The following is a 22,947-nucleotide window of genomic DNA, read 5'->3' as shown; positions in this document are numbered from 1 at the left end:
GCAGCACATATACATATATCCATAGCTAACCTGTGTATGATATGAAAACTGGTATTCTAAACCTCCCCCCACTACAAAACTAGCAATACTCATAAAATAAGGGTTATTGAAAAGACCCTATACTGACATAATTTGTTATTTTAACATGTATTTTCCTAGTAAAACAGAAAAGAAACATGACTTTCTAATACTGGAGAGAGTCACAATGACATATCAGAATTAGCACTTTTAATTTATCGCTTTCAGGTAGGGATACAGGAAACATTTCAAGTAATATTTTAAAACTAACACATCTCTACTTGTAACAGATCAACTATACAAACCATATATAATGTAATGATAAGGTTTTGGTTTAAATGAGCTGCAGAACCTCAGGTTTTCATTTCTAAGTAATGCACACATCCCAATCCATGATGATAAAGCTTTATGAATCACATTCCTCTTTCTTTTTGCATATAAATACAAACACATGCAAATGCATACATACAAATGCAGAAGACATACTGCATGCATATGATATGTTATTTCTGCAAAGAAACAGCCCTAAGGCCTACATTAGCAAATTGTATCCTCATTCTATATACCTCAGAGCATAAATAATACAACCACCTCTTTCTCCAACAAAAAAAAAATGGTTGCAAAAGACTGTGTTAAATTTGCTTTCACTCCCACATATCAATATGTGGTATAGTTCCTTCCTTAAACCCACAGCAGTTTTTATGAATTATTAACTAACTCAGCAAGCCTACTGGACACTGTAACATGACTATAATTGGTGTAGAACACTAAGAAATTGTTTCAATACTTTTAAAGGAGAAGAAAGTGCTATCTTTACTAAAGCACTTGTGCTAATATTTAATTAAAGGCTTTGAATACAAACAGAATTTCAGATAAAATGCAGAACAAAGGCTTATTTCTGGTCACAAAAGTATAATTTTCATGTAAAACTGAGCAGTAAGGAGAATGACACAAGATAAAGAATTAAAAAGAAACTGAACTGCAAACTCAATTAATGAATAGTTCTAATTTTTTGCTGTCTTCCAAAACTGAGAGTTGCAGCTTTATTCTTGACAACTCTTAGGCAGATGATATTTTCCTTTTAACTCTGAGGCACATTGCAATGATGCATAGAAAAGAATATTGAGCCGAAAAACAGTGTATGGAACAAAGATTTCAGTGCAATGATTAAACCTCATGACTTCTGCAGATTTTATGAAATACAGATGACCTCAAGGATTTTAAACTGCTATAGCAACCAATTTTCTTCTGTAGAAGAAGAGCTGCCTTTTTGCGTATTTCTTTCTGAGTAACAGACCTGCTGAAAAGCTGAGGTAATCATCAGAAAATTGGTAAGTTCTATGATATGACAAGACCTTTGCCTCTCCTGGAGTCTTGTTTGATTCATAAGCTGAACAAATTTGGTTTTAACTAAGCCTCCAACCAAGCTGAATTTTACTTTGTTTAACAATATAGACAGTGGGCTGCAGGGATTTTGCTTTGTGCAGTAAGTAAAATACATTAAGTTTTAGTCTGCATGAAAAGGCATAAGAGCTAACAGAACAATTAACATTTCAGCACACACTTTGAAAGAAATATGCCTTTAGGGTAGTGGAGGTTGATGGCAATCCGGGCTTATCTCTTTAAAATCTGTTTTGGTATTTGCAGTCTCTATTTTGATATTTTTTACTTCTTGGTTTCCCAGAAGCAGCTTCTCTTCGTTTCTCAGATGAAGACAAAGTACGACTAAGACCAACATACTTTGGAAGTCACCTGCTGTGAAATACACGTGATCCATCTTTCCCTTATTGCTGTTGCTACTTCCAGGAGGTCTGTGAAGACTTGAATGTTTCAAGTCAAGCAAAAAGGCAAACTGAGAATGGTATCTTTGGGGAAAAGCCTAATAAAAAGCTGAAGTGGAAGCTAAAATGCTCAATTACACTATTTTTCATGTGATACTTGTAATAAACTACAGATGATTAACTGTCGCATAAAAAAATCAAACCAGGAAGAGCTGACTAATAAATCCCACAAAAATCTACTGCATTAAGCTGCCTTTTCAAGCATTCAGTATTTTTTAAAGGTGAATTTCTTTTTAGCCACTCTTATTTTCTACTAGTTTTTGTCTCAGATCCTTTGTTTAATGAGAAACTGGTTTTGTTCTTTGACCCTCCCCTATAATTCAGAGTCATCCCAATCAGTGGTAATATTTAACTGAAGAATCTCACTTTGGGGATGGATGAGTCAGAATATGTAAAACTGTTCTGTTTCGCTTTTAACCTTCTGATTGGGCATATCAGATCAAGTTAGGTATAGATACTCAATCTCTCGGCAATTTTGGGAGTCCCTCTTGGGTGTACTATTGCTAAATTAAAAATATGATCTAATTTTGTTTTCTAGACCATCAACCAACACAGAAGTCCCTCCAACGTTTCTATTCCAATTACATTATACTATCAACTGCTAAGAGAGACTATGTGTCACACAATTATTCTTATTGAAGGGAAGCAGGAAAGAGAAAGGACTTAAGACTAATCACGGTCTTAAGACTTTTGATCTTATTTCTCAATATTTTTGAAAAAGCTTCAAAAAAAAAAGAATTAGGCCTTGCCAACACGAAGAGAGAGACATGAAAATTTAAAGTCAACTGCACCAAGAGCCAAATCCAATTCTCTTACAACACAATTAAGTTTAAATATCTCTGAATCAAAAAGAAGTTTGGAATGAGAGAGTTTTATCAGATGAGTATTCAGCCAGCTACTTCTCATATGTACTATTTGTGTGATTTTCCAGCTCCGCAGACAAACTACAAGTTAGGGGTGTCACGTACTGTCACCCCCATATGTCTTTGGCTGACTGACAGGCAACACCGCTGTCAGAGCAATGAAGTACAGAAGTATAGAGATAGTCTTGGAAGTAAATGGGACTATGATACTGAAACCTAACTCTGAGAATCAGGAAGTCAGAAAGACACTGTATCAACATACCAAAGAGCCAGAGAAAGGTCTTCCCATCTTCAGGAACTTCTGAGTCGGCTTTCTATTATACAATTCAATAAAATTATACCACTATAACAGTGGATCATAAGGTACCAAGACCTCTACAGGGCACTTTGCTCTGAGTATGGTTTTACCCAGTCACTCTCATTATCTCCTTCTCACCCCAGCGAGTGCTGCTTTCATATTGATCTAGAAAAAAAGAGCTCCCTTAACTACAAGGACAGGACTATACCACCACTTGACATGCCAGCTTGTCATGGTTTAAGCCCAGCCAGCAACCCAGAACCACGCAGCTGCTCTCCCCCCCCCCTTTCCTCTCCCTGCTCCCAGAGGGATGGGGAGGAGAATCAAAAGAATGTAACTCCCATGTGTTGAGATAAGAGCAGCCCAGTAACTAAGGTATAACATAAACCACTGCTGCTACCACCAATAAAAATAATGATAAGGGAAATAACAAGGGAAGAGAATACAACTGCTCACCACCTGCTGACCGATACCCAGCCCGACCTGAGCAGTATCTAGCCTTGCCGGGTAACTGCCCTCAGTTTATATACTGGGCATGACGTGCTGTGGTATGGAATACCTCTTTGGCTAGTTTGGGTCAGGTGTCCTGTCTCTGCTTCCTCCTGACTTCCCCTCCTCCCTGGCAGAGCATGAGACTCACAAAGTCCTTGGTCAGAGTAAACATTACTTAGCAACAGCTAAAACCATCGGTGTTATCAGTGCTGTTCCCAGGCTGAAAGTCAAAAACACAGCACTGCACCAGCTACTAAGCAGAAAAATGACTGCTGCTGCTGAACCCAGGACATAGCTGTACTCAGTATCGAAGAAGCCCAGTGAGAAGGACTGAAGACCTCAATTTATTCATATTTTCCAATTACATGGTTCCAGATTTTTTAAAAGCTATTAATTTTTGATTTTTTAAACCCTCCATTCTCACTGTGCTACAAAACAAAACAAAACAAAACAAAACACAACAAAAACCACCAAAAAAACCTACAGCCAACACACAGTCACGCTAGCTTTATGTTCTCCAATCTGACATTTTTTTAAATACAGAAACCCCTTCAAATACAGACACTGCCAGGAGCTTCTGCAGAACTAGCAGCTTAAAACTAAAGGTATTTCAAATTCATGAAACTATATAAGACATTGCAAATTGGACACAGGCTTTTCACCCTTCTCTCTCTACAGTTTAAGTTAGCTTTTACATTTCCTATGAGCACTGGTGCATATAAAACTGCCACCCTCAAAACATTATTCCTTAAAAACAGATTAAAAACTTTCTGCCTTTCCTTGATACAAGGTGCCTGTAGCAGATGTAATCCTCCAAGGGTAAACTTACAAAACCATAAAAACATCATGCTTGCCTTCCAGCTCTTGACATCAGCTTTGCTGTCTTTCTATCAAAATACAGCATTTAGTTATAATTCATAGTGACTACGAGCCATTTTCTTGATACTGCCATCTACCTTTTAGTCTTTTAAAGAAGTATTTCTCTGTCATCCTGAAGCTATTTAAGCAGCAGATAAAAACCAGTTAATTTCTGTGATCCAAATGTCCATCACTGCCTCAAGATAAAAGGGAATGCTGATGTTACCACTGTCCATTCTGTTTATAACACAAGTCTTCACAAAGTATCACAGACCTTACACCATGCAACTACCACATTGCAAAAATGGGTATGTTCTCCATTACAGTAGCTCCATGAGATGATGTGTACGTGCTGAATCAGTCAGCAACTGATTGTCAGGATGAAGAAGTTGTAAATTTCCCAGTGAGGGCAACCACACACTTCTGGAAGGACAGAGCTGCTTTGTGAGTTCTGTGCACACAGTGGTGAAGGAATCCCTGTCATTCTTCACAGTCTTTCCTTACTGGCAGCCCCAAATGCACAGCACAGTCCCCTCCTGTCAGCTCATACTGCTTCTCCAAGCCCAGAAACTATTCTGCACAGACTGGCGCTTTCCTAGCAAGCTCCTCAACCTGTCTCTCTCTTGCCTTCCTCCCTGTTTTCTGCTTTCTGCTGATCAATCTGTTCCATATCACAATGTCTTTCTTGTATAACTGTAGCTGTCCTGTAATAACGTCCTCAAGGCATCCACACAAGCCACAGGACATTCAAGTACCAACAGCACAATGTGGAGGGCTGGCTTGTCCAAAGTATCTTTTATGATTTGGAAATGTCATCCCAAAGAGACAGATAATGCTGTCAGGAGAGAGAAACCACGAGTTTTCTGAAATTTGACACCTCTTCTCTAATGCTCCCCACCCCAAAAACAAAACATGAGATTTTTAAATACCTCCTGCTACATATTCCAACAGGAAGTTATCCTTTGATCCATGGGACTTTCAGCAACCACATAAAGGATAAACGACTGTTGCTGATCGTGCAATATAGAAGAAATACATCACCTGGAAGGGTTAATTCATAATAAACTCAAAGCTGGGTGTTTATTTGTATGACTTTACACAGACACAATATTTTGAAATATTCACATCGGTGCATCTGGCTTCAAAATAAAGCCTCCATGCAGACAAGCCAATGCTTTTGTTTAGTTGTATGAGAAGCAGCAAGTCTGCTTGTCAGAACAAGCTACTGAGAGCAGTCTTTGCTAGTTCACATCTGAAGAACTATACCTACTGAAGGTACAGTTGCTTGTGTTTTGGGCACAGCAGTTGCACATGCCTGTCCATACTCTTGCATTCAGTTATCATAAAGCAACTTGTCACAGAAGCATTGACCTGAAATTCATCACAGCTGCCTCCTTTTTCTAGAGGGTAACAGAGTAAGACGATGATGCAACATTTCAACCAGATGACACAGCAAGCTTTGGAATTTCAAAAAGCCCCTAGACTTGTTAACTCTAGGGGCACGCACCATGATGAACGTGAAAAGAAACTTACCAATTAAGTTCTCAGCATTCCAAATATTTGAATTATTGAGCTCAAACCTGTCTAAACCATATCAGCCAACTTTCTTCTAAGAACAGAGAGAGGATATGAGACTGCATGCTTTCACAGATATAACAGATTCAAAACTGAATAATTTCCATAGCTGGTATTCATTCTGCAACAACAAGTAATGCCTCTATACAGCTTTCAACTCTGCTTAACTCTTAAAAGTCTTCAAAGAGGTGGGCAAGCTTTTGTGAAAACATATTACAGATTAATAGTTAAAATTAGCTCTCAATATATTAGCTCAAGTACCAGAAGCAGCTCAACACAGCAGCCAAGAAACAAAGGCAAAGAAGACAATATTTAAATCTGTGCTCTCAGTTTGCAGCAGCTGATTTAAAGTACTTAAGTTATCTCTGTATTATATTGCAGAAACATCTCAAAAGGTAGAAGATATATAACTAACAGCATACCTCAAGTCAGACAGGAAGTTCTCATACCCTGATTCTCAACTCTGTGCTTGGGCCAGCTGATTAGAAGTAGCTAATAAAATGCCATGACAGAAAGCTTATCTCCATTAATGTCACTTCTAAAACTCCTACAGATAATTTGGTTCAACATTTTGTCCCTCTATTCAGTATTACATATCTAAAACCCCAAACATAGATCGAGGTTTGAAACAAGATGACTATAACCTCTGGATTTATATACTGAACTGGGAGTATAATGGAGTATCTTCAGATTAAAAGGTCTGCATAACTGCTTTTTCAGGAAAAGCGCATTTCAAGATTCTTGGTTGCCAAGCAGTATCATAACTAATAGCTTAATATGCTTGATTTTTTTCTCTATGATGTTGGTGAAGAAAGAATATCTTTAAGTCCACCAAAACTGCTTGATCCAATGTATGAACAGTCTAAGACCAGAGACAGAAATTACACTTAAAAAATGATATCTTAAGCTACTGTGAGAAGATGATAGGCACTGCTGCTGAGCTCCCTTTTGCACTTGTTATTTTGCTATGATGATGCAGAGAAGGCAACCTGGTCCCTGAAACACATGGAGTCAAATGGCAGTGATAGAATCCTCATCCACTACAAGATGACGGTGAGAAGGGTCAGTATTGATTAAACGCATGTTAGTACTTAAAATGCAACATGCAGCCTGAAATCTTGCAGAGTTCCTTCTCTCCAATCTTATGGTAATACAAAATTTAAACAGAAATTCTACTGCAGAATTGAAAGAATCCTCCAGATCCTCTTGATGAAAACTTGCTGTGACACTAACTTGCCAAAGCAAGAGTTATTTCAGAAAGGTTTTTGAGTCATTTTTCTTAAATAGAAGATAGAGCCGAGCCAACAACAAAGAAAAGCCCTTAATGAATTTCACCTTTTTCATTTCTCGCTTTGCAGTTAAAGTCTTTTTGTGGAATTCCACAGGACATCAAATACTAATTTACTGCTGTTACAGTTTCAAGGAATGAACTAATCTAGCTTAATTTAGCAACCTAGAAGTCAGCTTTGTATTCTAAGAGAGCTTTATGTGCTCCTCCTTTTGTTAATGCATAAATAAGCTTTCTGCAACAGACTAGTTTATTCCAAAACAAGTATCTTGGATGGATCACCCTCCTCTTCACAGGCTGCGTGCATAACCTTTTACCTGAAGTATGAAAAAAATACCACTACTTTCCCCTGCTCAGAGTCTGCATTATGTGGCAAGCAGCACATCTTACCACATAAGTGGCAATTTCACTTAAGTATCTTACTAAATAAAAAGACATTTCATTTATGTTGGGATGCTTGTAGACTAACGCATACTCAGTACAATCTAAGATAATCAAGTAAGCCATTCATGCTGTAGGAATTATCTGGAAATATGTTATAATGCAAATTATTTATTAGATATATTTCATCATTTTAAAATATGGTTTGGTTCATTAAACTGATTCTTAAAAAGATACAAATTGATCATTAACTGATGATCATGAAATGCACCTCTAAACAACCAATTAATTGTTACAGTACATTAATACACCCTCTAATATATTAGTTTGGCATTGTTGCTCACTTTAAATATGCAAAAATTGCTATACTGTGCAATGACTTCAATGTTATCTCAAAGTACTTATTGTTAAGTATATGTGAAAAGCTTCAAGTTATAGAATCTGTATCAGCAATAAAATAAAACTAACATAAGTAGCTCCTGCTATAACTTTGAACTGACTGCACTTCAAATACTTCTTCCTTCTTTAGCATTCTGTCCATTTGTTCTTTGCCCAGACTGTAACCATACATTTAGAAAACTGGGCTTGTTTCTTCCTCTTTTTCAAACTTCAATAACCTTATGTCTTGAACGGAACACATCTAGACTGGTGACCTCTCTTTGTATGGGAAACCATAAACATGACTTCTGGGTTTCTGCTTGAAAATAGCTCAGAAGAACATAATATGGTGTAAAAGCCATTGAACGTTACCTGGAAATAATGAGTCCTTGTGTATTTTGTCTGCAAACCATACCATATTCATATTTCTGCAACTTTGGCCTTCAAAGGACAACTTGAACACTAATTAAATGTTGCCAATAAAGCGAAGGCAAAAGAATTAGGTGAATGAGAATGGCCTGCAGGGGATATTTATAATGAATATCCCCAATAACCTCCAGACCTGAGACCTCCTAGGATGCAACAGTATCCCTCAATTCTCAAAAACAAACCAGAAGTTTTCACCAGGTTCCTGCTCATTACCCCCTGGAGTCAGTAGAGGTGGCTTTAGTACAGTTTTCTACTTAAAGAAGCTTATTTTCAGTAATGAATATTTAGAAAGAACACACATAATTAAAATATTAAAATGCAACAGAGACAATGTGAAAATTTCTGTATTATGTGCTCTTTTTATCTTCTTGCTTTTTCCTCTAGTAAAACTGTTACACAAAAGGGACTCTCTTAAAATACTGGTCTATTTATTTCTAATCCTACAGGAATAGAAGGTACATAATGAGTTTGGAGTTGACAGTAAAAGGGCTGAAGAAAAAACAAGTGACCTGAAATAAATTGCATCAATTTGTGGAAAATTTAGAAATAAAACAGATTTATTGCTTAGGCATATGCTTTTTCCTAATGAAAAAAGATTTAATTGACATATTTCAGATACTCTTCTTGCTGGACATTCTGAATCTTTTTTTTTATTTTGGGGATTTAATATAGACTATTGCAGAAATTCTCTTTTCCATGTTTTTTTCCTACAATAGCATAACTCTTTTCATAAATAAATGTCCTGACAATATTTTCTTGAAAAACAATCAAATATTTCATTACACTGAAAATGCTGTTTAACATTCAAGGTTGACCTAACATCTAACGTTTGTGTATACTTTTGCTTGGAAGTCTTGAGTCTTGCTAAGCTTGTTAAAGGATGATGCGCATCTGGTTATGAAATCTGATTTTTTTTTCCTCATGCAGTTTTTCTGTTCAGCATACTGTGATCTTTATGTCTTTATTTTGAAAGAGGATTAATTTTTTCCACACTCTGCAGTTACAGACAAATATTTCTTAACTTTATAAAAAGCTTTGAGGGAAAGATGCATAAAAATAGTTATTGAATTTCACATCACTAATATAAAATGTACCTTGTAATTCCTAATCAGTATGAGACCATGCAGTCACAGGAAAAGAATGTGATTTCGGAATATCAATTTTCATTAATGTGCTGCAAGGACCACAAGATGGTACAGTGTAAGATCCTGAGGGACAGGAGGAAGAGGAGTCCAAGCTAAAGAGCAGACTTCATCTTGTCCAGGGCACTGGCAGCCAGGTTCCTGTGGGATACTGCTCTGGAAGGCCAGAGCCCAGCAGAGTTGAGTGATCTTCATGGAGAGCCTCTTCCAAGTGCCAGAACAGCCTATTCCAATCCTCAATGAAGCAGTCAGGCACAGCAAATAGCAGCATGACTTCGTAGGGAAAATCCCACCAAGACCCAGTGCAAAACAGAAGCCAACCAGACATGGAAACAGAGAGAGTTTACCCAGGAAAAAAAGAGAATCCCTACATGGCCAGGCAGTGATGGGGTTTGCAAAGCTCACCTGGCACTGAAACTGGTACAGGATACGAAGGGTAACAAGAAGGGCCTCTACAACTCTATCAGCAGTGAAAGCCAAGGGAAATACGAACTCACTGTTAAAAGGGGTGGGCAACCTAATGAAGGGCCTCTGTACCCCAGCGTGCTGCCTTCTTGGCTTTGGTCTTTAGTGGTAAGATCTGCCACCCCGGTTGCTGAGTTTAGTGTCAGAATCAGGGAACAAAGTAGTCCCAGTAGTAGGCAAAGACTGAATTAGTGATTGCTTAGGCAAGAGGCCTATGTCCATGGGCCCAGACGGTATGCATCTATGGCAGCCACGGGAGTTGGTTCATGTCTTGTAAAAGCTGTCCTCTCTCATCTTTGAAACATGAGAACTGAAACATCTGCCCAGTGTTGTTGTGAAATCTCCATCTTTGGAGATACTAAAAACTTGATTTGACAAGTGCTGAGCAGCCTCATCTAATTTGACACTGGCTTGCTTTGAGCAAGAGGTTAGACTGAATGACCTCCAGAAATCCCATCTCAATTCTATCATTTGTCATTATGCCTATCGTCTAACTCCTGCATCTAAAACATTCATTCCTGACTACAGATACACTGCTCCCAGCTGGAAAACAAGATTTCAAAATAGCTTCCATGCACACTGAAAACTGAAAGCAAGCATTTTCAAAGTTGCAGATGTATGCATATGAAAACATTCTATTATATAGAAGAGATTAATTATTTCATTGGTGTAAAGAACTTCCTCTGCTATGGTGTCAGGATTGTACAGTGACAGTGTCTAATCATTCCAGATGTCCCCACTGGCATGAAGAGAAAGCTCTTCATTTCAAATGCAGTAATATACAACCCCAATATGTTTCACTCTAGGTCCTATCAAAGAATGACTGTCAAAATCCCAATGGCAGATAGATTTTGAAAGCAGAGATAGAATTATAGTGTAAGAAAAGTGTCACCAAAATCTTCCCCTGGAATGCAACAACACTTAATTTAAGACACTACCTACAGAGTCAACATAATTGGGAAGTGTGACATTCTTACTCATTTTCTCATTTGAAGTCTGACAGAGAATCAGCCACACAATAAATTCAGTTAGTTTCAGGCTTAATCAGTCTATTTACCTTGTTGTTATTACTACATATTGCTGGCAGTAAAGAAATGAGAAAGAGATCCTAATTCTAATAACTTAAATATAAAACCAAACAAACAAAAAAACCCACAGACAACTGAAATATGATCACTTCATGAAGAATCAAAGACATCAAAAATGAATTTAAGGCCCATTTGTGAAGCTTGTGCTGATGGCCAATACAGATCGTAGGACAGAAACTTATTAGGAACAGGGCAGTTCATGCAGTTCATTTATTCATTGTCAGAAAATGAAGTGCTGAAGTCCCCTCTTAATATTCTGTGTTTCCCTTAGTAGACTTACAGGTTAATGCTCTTTTTTTTTTTTTTTTTCCTCTAAATCTGAAAATGCATTTTGTTTTCTCCAAACCTGCCTAACCCAGATAAAGGCATCAGTGTTGCTGGCATCTTTATACCATTTCTGTTTCTCCTTTTGAATTTTGCTTAAATTTCCTTGGTCCCCAGCAAATGAGCACACATCCGCTCAAATTGTGATCTGCAAGAGGAGTACAGCTGTCATGGCACCTCCTGCCCAAATTTCTTGAAGCAAGTGTGACTTTCCATAATTACATGTGTAACACTGACAACAGTGACAACTACCAGTTCTGAGGAGAGGTGCCTGCACATTTAAAACCTGAGTATATCCCAGGAGTCAATGAGACTCGCCAATTCAGAGATTACACCAACGAGAAGGAAAATACAGAAATAAAACTGGTGTGCAGCAACCAGGCTGTTGGAATTTAAAACAAATTTTTAACAGATTTTAAAACAGATTTTTACATTTAATTTTTTTATTACTAATCATTTTTCTAGTCAATGCAGTAACTTCTTTTTACTCCAAAAGCAAAGCTTATTATATGAACCACACCACATCTTTTTCTACATCCTGAACATTTTCAGTCCCTGTTCTTTCTTTCCTTCTATATCCCATTACAAATATTGACATTTCACCTTTACTCTCCATAGTTTTCTGTCTTGTTTTCTGCCTCCTGTCTACACATCCCTACCTACTCTTTTCACACAAACTAATCTACCTGAAATCCACTCCAAGCTCATTGAGCTTCCCTACGTATTCTTATTTACATGCACTCATCTGCTCTTGAAAAATCACCCCACCACATTTTCTTTCCTTTTTACATATGACAGACCTGCCTCAACTTTCTTCATGTAAAAAAGGCAATAGAGCAATAGTGACTTGAGCTGCCTTGCTACAGGAATTATCTTTTCAACAATCCATACAAAAAATAAATACCAGGAGAATACTATTCCTCTTTTGATACCCAAGTATTTTGGAACTGTTCCAGTATCTTATCATATTTTTTCAGCTACCCAGAGGACATATAAAAGGACACTTCATTTAAATACTAAAATAGTTCACCATTCTTTATTATGACTAAACATTATTTTCTCTTTCCTCAGCCATGAGAAGGCAAGACTTGCTGTATTATCAAATGACTGCACAGACAATAAGGCACTGGGTTCATGGTTTAAGTGACAGGACATCAACTACCTGACAAGGTCAATGACTCTCTCCCTTGGAGCAGTGCTGACTGGCTCATCATTAATCATTATGATCTGATCCCCTGGTATAAGCTTTCCTTCAGAGGGGCCGCCTGGAGACAAATGAAAAAAAAAAGCACAGGTTAGCAGACCATTGTAAATGCACTCTGTTGTTCACATACTATGAGTCTTTTTTACTTCAAATAATGGCATGTTTAATACTAACACTATTTCTGGCATTACCAGTACCTCTTCACCAGGACAATCTTCAAAGCTAGTGAGCGTTTTTATTGAAGTTCCTCAATTTAAGTTGCAAACCCGCATCTAGCCACCTAAAAATAATGGCTTTACTTTCTGGATGGCCAAAAGGACCCATAACAGGTGGCCTAATTCACCCTTTCAAGTGTGATCAGTCACACCTTTCTCAATATTTGTCTGATACAGGAGTACGACCACCCTAAGGATGACTCCTTTTCCCATAAAGAAATGATTCTGTTTAACTGCTGCTAAGACCAGGAAGTATTTTTCTCTGGTGTCTACATCAGATCTTCCCTGCTGCAACATAGTTTCATGTCCCAGGCAAAGTAACACTGGAGAATATCTTACACCACTTTCCTATGAAACATCACTTACATATTTGAAAGTCATTTGTAGTCTCTCCTTTGACTTCTCTGTTCTGGGCAAAACAAACCTGCTTTCTTTAATCTGAAGACAGTAAGTTTCTATACCTCTAGCCTCTTCGTCTCTTCCTCTGGATTCCTACCACTTGGTGAACACATCCAAAAGCATTGCCACTTTCAGTTAGACACAGATATTTAGCATTAGTCTGAGTAGACAGATGTGTACTTGTCTATGTGCTTTGGATTCTGACATTGCTGAAATGCATATTGAGTTTATGCTTTATTAAATGCACATAATACTTTACTTTTCAGCACGATTACATGCCCAGAAGAGGGTGTGACATTGCAACTGCTAGTGAAAAGATGCATCCTCTCTAAACTCCACAATGATGATACACTAAAACCCCAGTAATATTACCAATATGAAAATGAAGTCCTAAAAGAAAGTGTTTCCATATCAAAACCAATTCATTTCATAACTGAGCTGATGCTGTTCCTTTCCTCTGTTTGGTTTGAAACCTTCACTTATATATATTCAGCATTAATGAATAAAAATCCATGTAGGAGAATGTTGTCCTGAGCCCATTTTCCTCCTATTCACTTGGAACAGGTCACAATATACACCTTTCCCAAACTGAACTTTAACATTGAACTACATGAATAATGCTAACTTGGGAGAAAATAACTGTCTGGTTGTAATTCAAATATTAGTTACATTGCTTGGTTCATCTGAAAGCAATGGAAATATAATCAATGCACACATGGGCAAATGACATCAGAACTTCACAAAGTCAATTTTGGCTCTCCTCTGCTCTCTGTGGCTGCTCTGGAGGACATATCGAACAAGAGCAAAGTCAAATCCCTGTCCAGGGCTCCAAGGCAATTTTACGTAAGAACTGAACTTTTAACCATAGAGAGCAGGAGGCTGCTAGTCAGGAGACTGATTAGTCCCAGGTATGGTCCCCCACAAGTTCAAAAATACCACAAACCTCAATAATTTTCACTCCATGTAAGGCAGTTAGGGATCTATTTTGACCTGGCTTTTTGCCTCATAGTTATACAGAAGTATCCATTAAATAAAATAAAATAAAATAAAATAAAATAAAATAAAACCAAATACAAAAGTCAGCAATAACATCCTCTTTTTCATAAAAGAATACTGCAGTTAGAACCAAGTATTACAGTTGGAAACTTAGTTCTCCTTGTGAAGCTGATGATAAAAAGAATGCAAAGTATGTAAGATTTAATCTTGCAACTCAACATACCTCTTGAAAACACTGATTCAATGGCAATGAAGATGACATCAAACCAATATAAATGTAGCAGGGGGAAGACCTTCTTTCCTTGAATGAAGTGGGTCAACTCTTTTCAGGCAAGCAACAGCAATGGCTCAGAGTAATAACCTAAAACTGGCTTTTTGTTAACATATTTACATAATGCTCAAAAACGAGTGCAAGGAGGGAAACTACTGGGTAATACAAGACTCAAAAACCTACCTAGTATTTGTAACTACTTTGTCTGCCTGAATATTTTAACAGTACTCAAATTTGCAACTATATTTCATCTCAGTAGATTAAGTCTGAGTTTGCTTCTGTGGTCAGGTGGGGAAAACATACCTGGTGTTACTGAGCGTACAACAACTGGCTTTTCACTACCAGCCACAAACCCAAATCCTAGCACAGGATCCCTCCTCATTTCCACTTTCCGAGGGGCTGGAGGGGTTATTTGGCAGCTCTCTATTCGAGGGTCTTCAAATGTGGCTGATTGTGTCATGTGACTGTGAAAAAAAAAAAAAAAAGATGGAAAAAGGAAAAAAATCATTAAAACATGATTTTGTGGTATCTACTTGAGCCAAGCAATTTCTGCAAAGATATGAGATGAATACCTGAAATGTTCTCACTATAGGAACTAAAACATCAACTTAGTAATTCTCTATTAGCTTTTTTTATACATGAAGTAATAATGCTCCTGGCAGGTCTCAAATACTGATCAATAGTACCAGCCTACAAAGAAGTCTCTCTTTGACAGCATATATTTAATCATAACCCATATATGAAAGAAAAATAAGCCAACAATAAAGCCTTTGTCATATGCACCTGGAGTTTTCATCCTTCATTTTTTGGAAGGGAAAAATAATAAAGTGATCTACTCATAATGTAAAACATAACAATTAGAGTCTGCCAGCCTTTTGTAAGAAGAGAGGACACACGTTTACACTTGGTTTTCTAAGATGTTAAGCAAGTTTCTGAGCTGAGTTATCTTAAACAGACTACCAAAGGCACAGGTAACAGCTGTATATTTACTACTTGTGTAAATTCTTTGAAGTCACTGCAAACTGTTCCAGGGGAGAAAAAAAAATATTAAGGAAATATATTCACCAGCAATTACTAAAATACTTTCGGCTACAGTGCTATGATGATGCTTATTGTACCTAGAAGTAAAATTTCTCATGGCTGAAGGGAAAGATCTTGATTTTTCAAGCAGAAAATAAAAAAGGATGAAAACTATTCAGCATCACATATCCATGAAAGAGGTCATGGTTTAAAAACACAGAGACTTTCAAATTAACATTAATAAACATAGAAACGTGACTGATGCTGCATGCTGACTGGACTGGAACATTCTTTGTGTTTCCCACCTGATGACTGGAACTCCTCACTGAATCACAGCTACCATTTCCCAATACTGATTATACAGAAAAACAGACCACTCCAGTGTCATACCATTCCAAATGCCATTAACTGAACTCATATCAGGTTGCCCAGATGGGCTGTGGCTGCCCCATCCCTGACAGTGTTCAAGGCCAGGTTGGATGGGGCTTTGAGCAGGAAGGTGCTTTATAATCTTACATGTAACAAGAGTTAAGGGACATCCCATGAGACTAGAATTACTGCTCTCACACCCTGTTCCTCTTCCACCTTTAAATACAGTCCCCGGAAGAGCTCAAGACAGGCTGTCCATAAGGAAAAAGGCACCATTCGGAGATCTCTTTTCAGCATCAATGACATGCAAAAACTTCTCTGTCTTTCCCCAACACATATGCCTTGGGCATGACATCAGTTTCCATTCTCTCCATGATCTGGTTCTATTACTGATACACAGAAAAGCAGTAAAATCTCAGCAAACTCTCAGTGGGAGCTTATTCCTGTGACGGGATTTTTCTTGAGCTTTTCTTCAAAGAAACTACCCCTACCGCTAGACTCTGTCTGCCTAAGAGTAACATGCTGCCTTTTTATGCATATGATCAGAGATAGCGGAAGCTACTTCCTTACAAAAATATGGAAAAATTAAGATATTAAGATATTTTCTGTGCTCCTAGCATCTGTATTAGGTGAAGACAGCAAAGAAAATTTATTTTCTTTTACTAGGTAAAACTTCACATCTGATACTTCATTTTCCTCCTCCTCCTGTTCCTCCAGTTCTTGTCAGTTAATTTGGTAACTTTCTATTAGATTTATTCAAAAGAACTTTTAGAAAATCTAGAGAGTTTTATGCAGACTCTTTATGAAATCTATCTTCAAGACCTCCCAGACACCCTCTTCCCCATCAATTTCTATTCATGATTTGTCTTTCAAATGGGCTACTTTCTGAGGTGCCACTGGTATTCAAAAAACCTTCTATTTCAACACATGAATTTCGTTTTGGTAGATAATATGAAAATCCACAGTTGTCACCTCTTTTAGGTGACAGCCTTACTGAAATTTCCACAAAGTTAAAATATTCTGTTCAATCATTTCTTCCTAATAGGTGTTTCCATTTTTGTAACTGGGGCACTACAAGCTGACACTGTCTCCAAAGAGGAAATCCGATATTTACAAGCAACTTGAAAATACAGCTTTCGCCTTTGAACACTATTTTCCTGCTCTCTTCAAGCACTTTGTGTAGTTTGGTTTGAAAACTAAATCATGCAGGAAAAAAAAACAACAAAACAACCCCTGAAAAACCTCACCAACAGGCTGTACTTCCAATAATAAAATCCAAGAGAAGACTCAGAGATTTGCTCAAAAGAGCAGCTCTGCTACTGAATGCCTCACTCCAGCCATTGCGTCGGCTCGTACTGAGCATCAGCACAGCATCAGTTATTCAAAGCCTAAGCAAGAGGATCAGCGAGGAACCGTCCATCATGATTCTGAGAGGCACAGCAGGTTTTATTGATTTTCAAGGTTATCCACCCTCAAATACATCAACTAAAAAGACTCTGCATCTCACGCTTCCACAGCTTGCTACATCAGATATTCTTCTATCATTCAGTACGTTGGAAGTGTATTTCAAGAGCGCTGCAAGATATATGAATATGATCCCAGAAGAGATTACATGAATACTCAAAGCTTTGTGTGATGGTACATTGACAAACCTGTTTCCTCCTGTGGATAGTTCATTATTGAGATGCCTGTTGTAGTAGCATAGTTCAAGACAAATTTGAATTTTGCATTAATTGAGGGTATTTGATCTCCATCTCAGCTACAGAACTATTGATTCCTAAAGAATAGCTATGCTAAGAGTTCTAAAGCAGAATCTAATAAACTTGGACTGAAAACCTTACACAGACCATCACTTTAACAGTGAAACATTCTTAAAAGAATAACTGCAACACTGCAAATTTCCCATTTCCTTCAAACACAATAAAAATGTGTTTAGATGGCACTGTGCTTAGATCATACTAAGCACAGTATCATCTAAAAAAAAGTCATATGGTACTAAAGATTTACTTTTCTGAAGGAAAAATGGAAGAAAAGGAAAAAGGCTGATTTTAAGCATCAACTGTTCTTTCCATATACACAAATGCAAGATGCCCTTAGATTGCCTTTTCACAGACAGATTCTCGTGTCTCACCATTTTCAATGACTGACATGAGTCCCTGCTTTACAAAATGCTGTCTTCTCTGATGTACTCTTATTGTGAGCAGTGGGCGACAGCTGCCGTTATTAAAGAGAGTAATTCATAGAGAATTTCTTGAACAGAGATTTTATACACCAGCTTCTTCTAAGAGATAAACTACCAGCTACAGAAATTCATAGCAGAAGTGTAATTCCAAGTACTGATTCTCGAAAGCTCTCTGTGGCAACTATACTCAAAAGAGAAAGTAACAGGGGAAACGAAAGTAGGCATGTGAGTGTACGCGCACCGACAAACAGAGCAGAATGGATGCACTGCAGGGTGGCATAAAATTCATGTCATCCACTAAGGGGCCTATGGCAAGTGAAGGAGGAAGAAAATTAGGAAAGAAAGACACCTTGGGGAACATTGCTGAGCTGCAACAAGGCAGCCAGCCTGCAAGCACAATTCAGCTACCCAGGACATTATGGGGAGCCTAATATAGCAACTGAATACCTGAATTCATGCTCAGAAAAGTCAGAGGTATGATTTAAGGCTGGCACTTTGAAAATTCACATCATTAGATTCAAAATGATTAACTTGGTAGTGCTTTCTAAGGAAACCTTCTTAGCGTTTTCCTCATTCAATAACTCATGTAACATCTAAATAAAGACTAATTAAAATGAGAGTTTGATTTAATGATGCCTATTAGTAGCTGAAAGAAAAGTATCTCAGTACAATGCTTTTTCAGCCTTTGGATTTTGACATGTCATTCCCTGGCACTTAGGAATTAGTGGGTTAATTCTGACAGTTTCGTTTATGGCAAATAAGAAAAGCCTGTCCTCAGCAGGCTGAAATTTGCTATGCAGGAGTTTGCATTTCCACAGGAAAATGCTTAGAGGTCTAATTCTTCTAAGAAAGTGAAACCTACTGCATGAATCCAGTGACTCTGGTTACAGTAAATGCTATTTTGGAAATACTTAACAAAGGCACCCAGCAACTTCAGCTGCATTCTGCAAAGACATCAAAAAAATAAAAAAAAAAAGCAGAAAAGTTGATACCTCAAAGTTAGTTTAACACAGCTGCACACACAAAAACTACATAATGGGTCCTGCATTGTATCATGACAGGTGTGAAGACTGGCTGCACTTCAGTGTTTCATTATGTATTTCCATACTATAGCTTGTTTCTATTACTTCAAAGGTTAATATCATTTCTCAATTTTGAGGGTTTTACTCCTTAGCTTTTAAATAGTTAACAATGCCTCTGCTCTACAGATTGATTTAAACACAAAATAAACTCTGTTTTGACTTGAGACACAGCAGGTGTAATCCTGGTCAATGATGGAAAATAGTCTGTGGAAATGTCAACCCACTCATGGGTTGATGAGTGGAAGAGGCCAAGAGGATGGAGATAGGGACTTTTTATTACAGGTTTAGTTCAGAAATAATAAAACCACTTCAAATCACTGAGCACTGTCAAAATCCTGTCTCATTAATTCAGAGGAGGTGGAGGATCTACTTTGTTGATTGCAACTGAGATTTTCAAAATGCAAGTTAAGGATGTCAAACAACACTTCATGCATAATTGTCCAGCTGAATCCCTGAGACCATGAGCCTCTGCCCATCCACCCCGAAACTACATCTTTGTTCATACTCTATTCAGAGCCTCAGGTTGTGTGCTCAAAATTCCCTTTGCAACTGGGAGTCATAAAAGCTACTGCAGCAACTAAAGAAAGTAAATTTGATTCCTGCTCCATCACCTGTCTTCAGGAATTAGCATTAAGTAAAATGACTTGAGACTTGAGACAGTATTACAGAAACTGATAATAACATAAGGGACTTTTATAGTTTTCCCCTTGATAATCTGGAAGAACTATCAAAACGACAGGAAACTGTTATAGGTGAGAACAAATACACAAACTCTGCAGAACATGAAAAACTTATCTTCATTTATTTATCTTAGCTAGTAGCTAAACATGAAAAGTAATTCCTTCCCTTCCCTTTCTGGCACCTCTCAGTATACCTCAAGTTAATTTATTTTCTCCAAGAAATCCCACAAGAATTATTAAGAACTAGGACACAAGTGTCAAAAGCATGCATCAGCTGTATCTTTCTTCTACTTGGAAATGACATTTCAGGGAAGAAGTGCCCAAATAGTTATTACATTCCTAAGTAAAATTGCTGCTCCTACAGAGAATCTGGTGGCTTGACAAACTGTTTTTGCTCCATTTTGCAGCAAACTGGAGAGCTGCTTACAGCTTCAGAATACTTTTTTGGACATATTCAACAGACAAAAGTTTTATTTTCAGCTGTTCAAAGAGGATTCAACTTTTAACACTTCAATAAAACCTTCCCTGCATTTTCACTGTTTTCATGCAGGTAAGTATACTGAGAGTTCAGTATCATAAGCACAAAATACAGCTGGGAGGATGTATCACTTCCTCTCTCCCCCGAACCTCCCCCCCCCATTCTTTCTAGGACTATTTTGCTGCCCCAGTGTCAATTCTATTTTTTTCATTAGCTTCTTCAGCAGTTAAAACCTCTAAAGTCAGGTCATTTTATAGCACCCTAGAAAATGTTTGGCATATGCCATCTGGATGAACATATGGTAAAAATGTAATTAGAAGGAAAAAAGGTTTGCTGGTTTCAGAAGTTGGTGACAGCTTTTTTTGATAAAATTGGATAGAGGGAAATCTGACACGTAAAAAAATTTCAAAATCGACTCTTCCTCCACTGGTAGGCATGATGTGCAATCTAAAGCAAGACAAAGTGAGGCAAAATCACAGTGAATAAAACTGACATGAATACAAATTTAGAGGGATAAAAAGATTTATGCTCGTCTTCAGGCAGACATTGGGAAAAATATGTCAAAAACGTATTTTACAATGACAATTAGCACCCTCATATTGACAATATTACATGTGTAGTATGTGAATGCTTCTGCATTCTGCATATCCTATATATGAATGCTATATATTTGGAAGAAAACAAACTTCTGTACTTGAATCCCACAAAGACATGGAAATAAGCCTCAAGCCCCAGCTGCAGACTAGCAGTTGCTTGTTCCAAGGTTCGTGTCTACAGATTGCCAGAGAAGCTCCCATTTATTTTCCTTCTCTCAGGATGGCCACAAGCATTTCTAGAGCTCTGTTCATGATGAACATTGAGTTTGTTGATGGCTATATTGGGATGAGACTTTTCAGGCATCAGTCAAATAGCAGAAATTGCACAGAAACATCTCCATGAAAATTGGCCACGGCAAAGAACGATCAACAGAGGAAGGAAAGATATGGAGGAACCCTGCAGAGAAGATTTATTAATATCATAAGAACAAAATAAAGGACAGAAATGAAAACAAATACTGTTTTCAACACTTAAATATCTTGAGAAAAACTTGACACTGTAACACTTGACACTTTAACACTTGAGAAAAAAAATCTCAAAGGAGAACATCTCCCAAAAGAAGACAATAAGAGCTCCCAGCAGCACTGGCCACCTGAATGCTGGGATTTCCTCCTCTGCAAGCCGGGCATGGTGCCAGCCTTAGCCTTCTTTACTGACTGAAATATACAGCCAACATTGAAGAGCCAATGATGAGTATGTCTAAATTGCACCCGTACACATATGGCATATAATGCATGCTGACAGCCCTCCCCCTTAATGTGTAATTATGCTGCTACACACCACACTGAATGGCATTTCTGCACCCAGTTTTTGTCCCAGCAATTTTTTCCCACCAGACTGACACTAGCTTTAGCAACTCTGCTTCTGGTTTCAAAGCCTGAAGTGAGATTCAAAGTGGAATGAGATTCAGGAACCCACTCTGTAGGCTTGAATATAGCCAAAGGAAGGTCACAAATTATTCATGAGTACAAGACTGGATGGAGAACAACCTGTGTCCCACAAGCAATTCCGGGGCAAGCCCTGTGGGAGAGAGCAAGGCAGCAGAAACTGCAGGGGCTCACATTAGCTGGTTATGCCAAGGGCCCCAAATGCACCACCAACTGGGCCTTGCCTTTTCCTGTAACAGAGATTTAGGACCCCACTGGCATTTCCTTCCTTGAAGAAGGTTTTCATCAAGTTGGTTCTCACATATGCAGCAAGGGCTGGTTGTGCAGCTCAGGGACGCAGGGTGTTTGGCCACCTGCCTGGCCCAGGTCTTTCAAGAAGAAAACTGCATGATATGCTTTTGTTAGAAATCAGAATTACTGGCTCTCCTCCTAGGCAGGAATGCCATACATTTACTGAAGTATACTTTGCTTTTTTCTCCACAAAAGGCATTTTCTTTATGTGATCTGAGCAACTCCATTTAGGATAGCAAACTGCAATGAGGTCTTTAAAGATGAGCTGAAATGTAGCTTTTCATTATCTTTTATTCATGCATCAATAAACCCTGTTGCAAGTAAAGATACAACAAGGGAGGAAAAAAATCCAAACAACGAAGATTTACTGAACTCCAAAGACACAATAAATTCATTTGGGCTGAAAGTGTACTCTGGAAAACAGAACAAATAATTCCTATCCATCCTGCTTTTGAGAAGTTTCATGCTAACCCCCATCAACAGCAATCTGGCAGCTCCTGCCTAGCTGAGCTCTGCAGCAAACCACAGAGGAGCTACACTGAGGGCTACCAGTGTTTCCCATCTAGCAATGAAAAGGAGCTGCCCTCTCCAGCTCAACATGAACTACTTGCGTAATTGAAACGTTAAATAAAGAAAGGGGGAGGAGAAGCATCATGGAAATAGCTTTTTAAGATGCTCATTAGATTAGGAAAGCTCCTGATGAAAAAAAAGCCGGTCTGGTGCAATGCTGGAGGCTTGCTCCAACATGCACTTGTCACTCTTTGTAAACACTAAGTGTGTAACATAACGTTGTAAGAGGAGAGAATCCAGATTTAATGTGGTGGGTTACAATGGGC

The 22,947-nt window shown here is 38.0% G+C and overlaps 1 protein-coding gene across 7 annotated transcripts in view; it reads right to left on the bottom strand.

The window, feature by feature from the left end:
• FRMPD4 (FERM and PDZ domain containing 4) overlaps positions 1–22,947 on the bottom strand; it is a 310,006-nt gene that overhangs the window by 57,530 nt on the left and 229,529 nt on the right. For 5 of the 7 annotated variants that reach the window (XM_062603855.1, XM_062603848.1, XM_062603849.1 and 2 more), the window contains 2 exons: positions 14,829–14,989; positions 12,603–12,705 (listed from right to left, as the gene is read on the bottom strand). In XM_062603855.1, the coding sequence (XP_062459839.1) occupies positions 12,603–12,705; positions 14,829–14,989 (264 nt within the window). The remainder of the gene's footprint in view (positions 1–12,602; positions 12,706–14,828; positions 14,990–22,947) is intronic. The other 2 variants (XM_062603853.1, XM_062603854.1) reach the window with 1 other exon arrangement.

The sequence above is a fragment of the Pezoporus occidentalis genome, unplaced genomic scaffold (genome assembly GCF_034315485.1).
Source record: "Pezoporus occidentalis ecotype Australia unplaced genomic scaffold, CSIRO_AGI_Poc_V1 ctg81, whole genome shotgun sequence".
Taxonomy (NCBI): domain Eukaryota; kingdom Metazoa; phylum Chordata; class Aves; order Psittaciformes; family Psittacidae; genus Pezoporus; species Pezoporus occidentalis.
The sequence above is the reverse complement of the archived record's forward strand: the minus strand, read 5'-3'. Positions and strand labels throughout refer to the sequence as shown.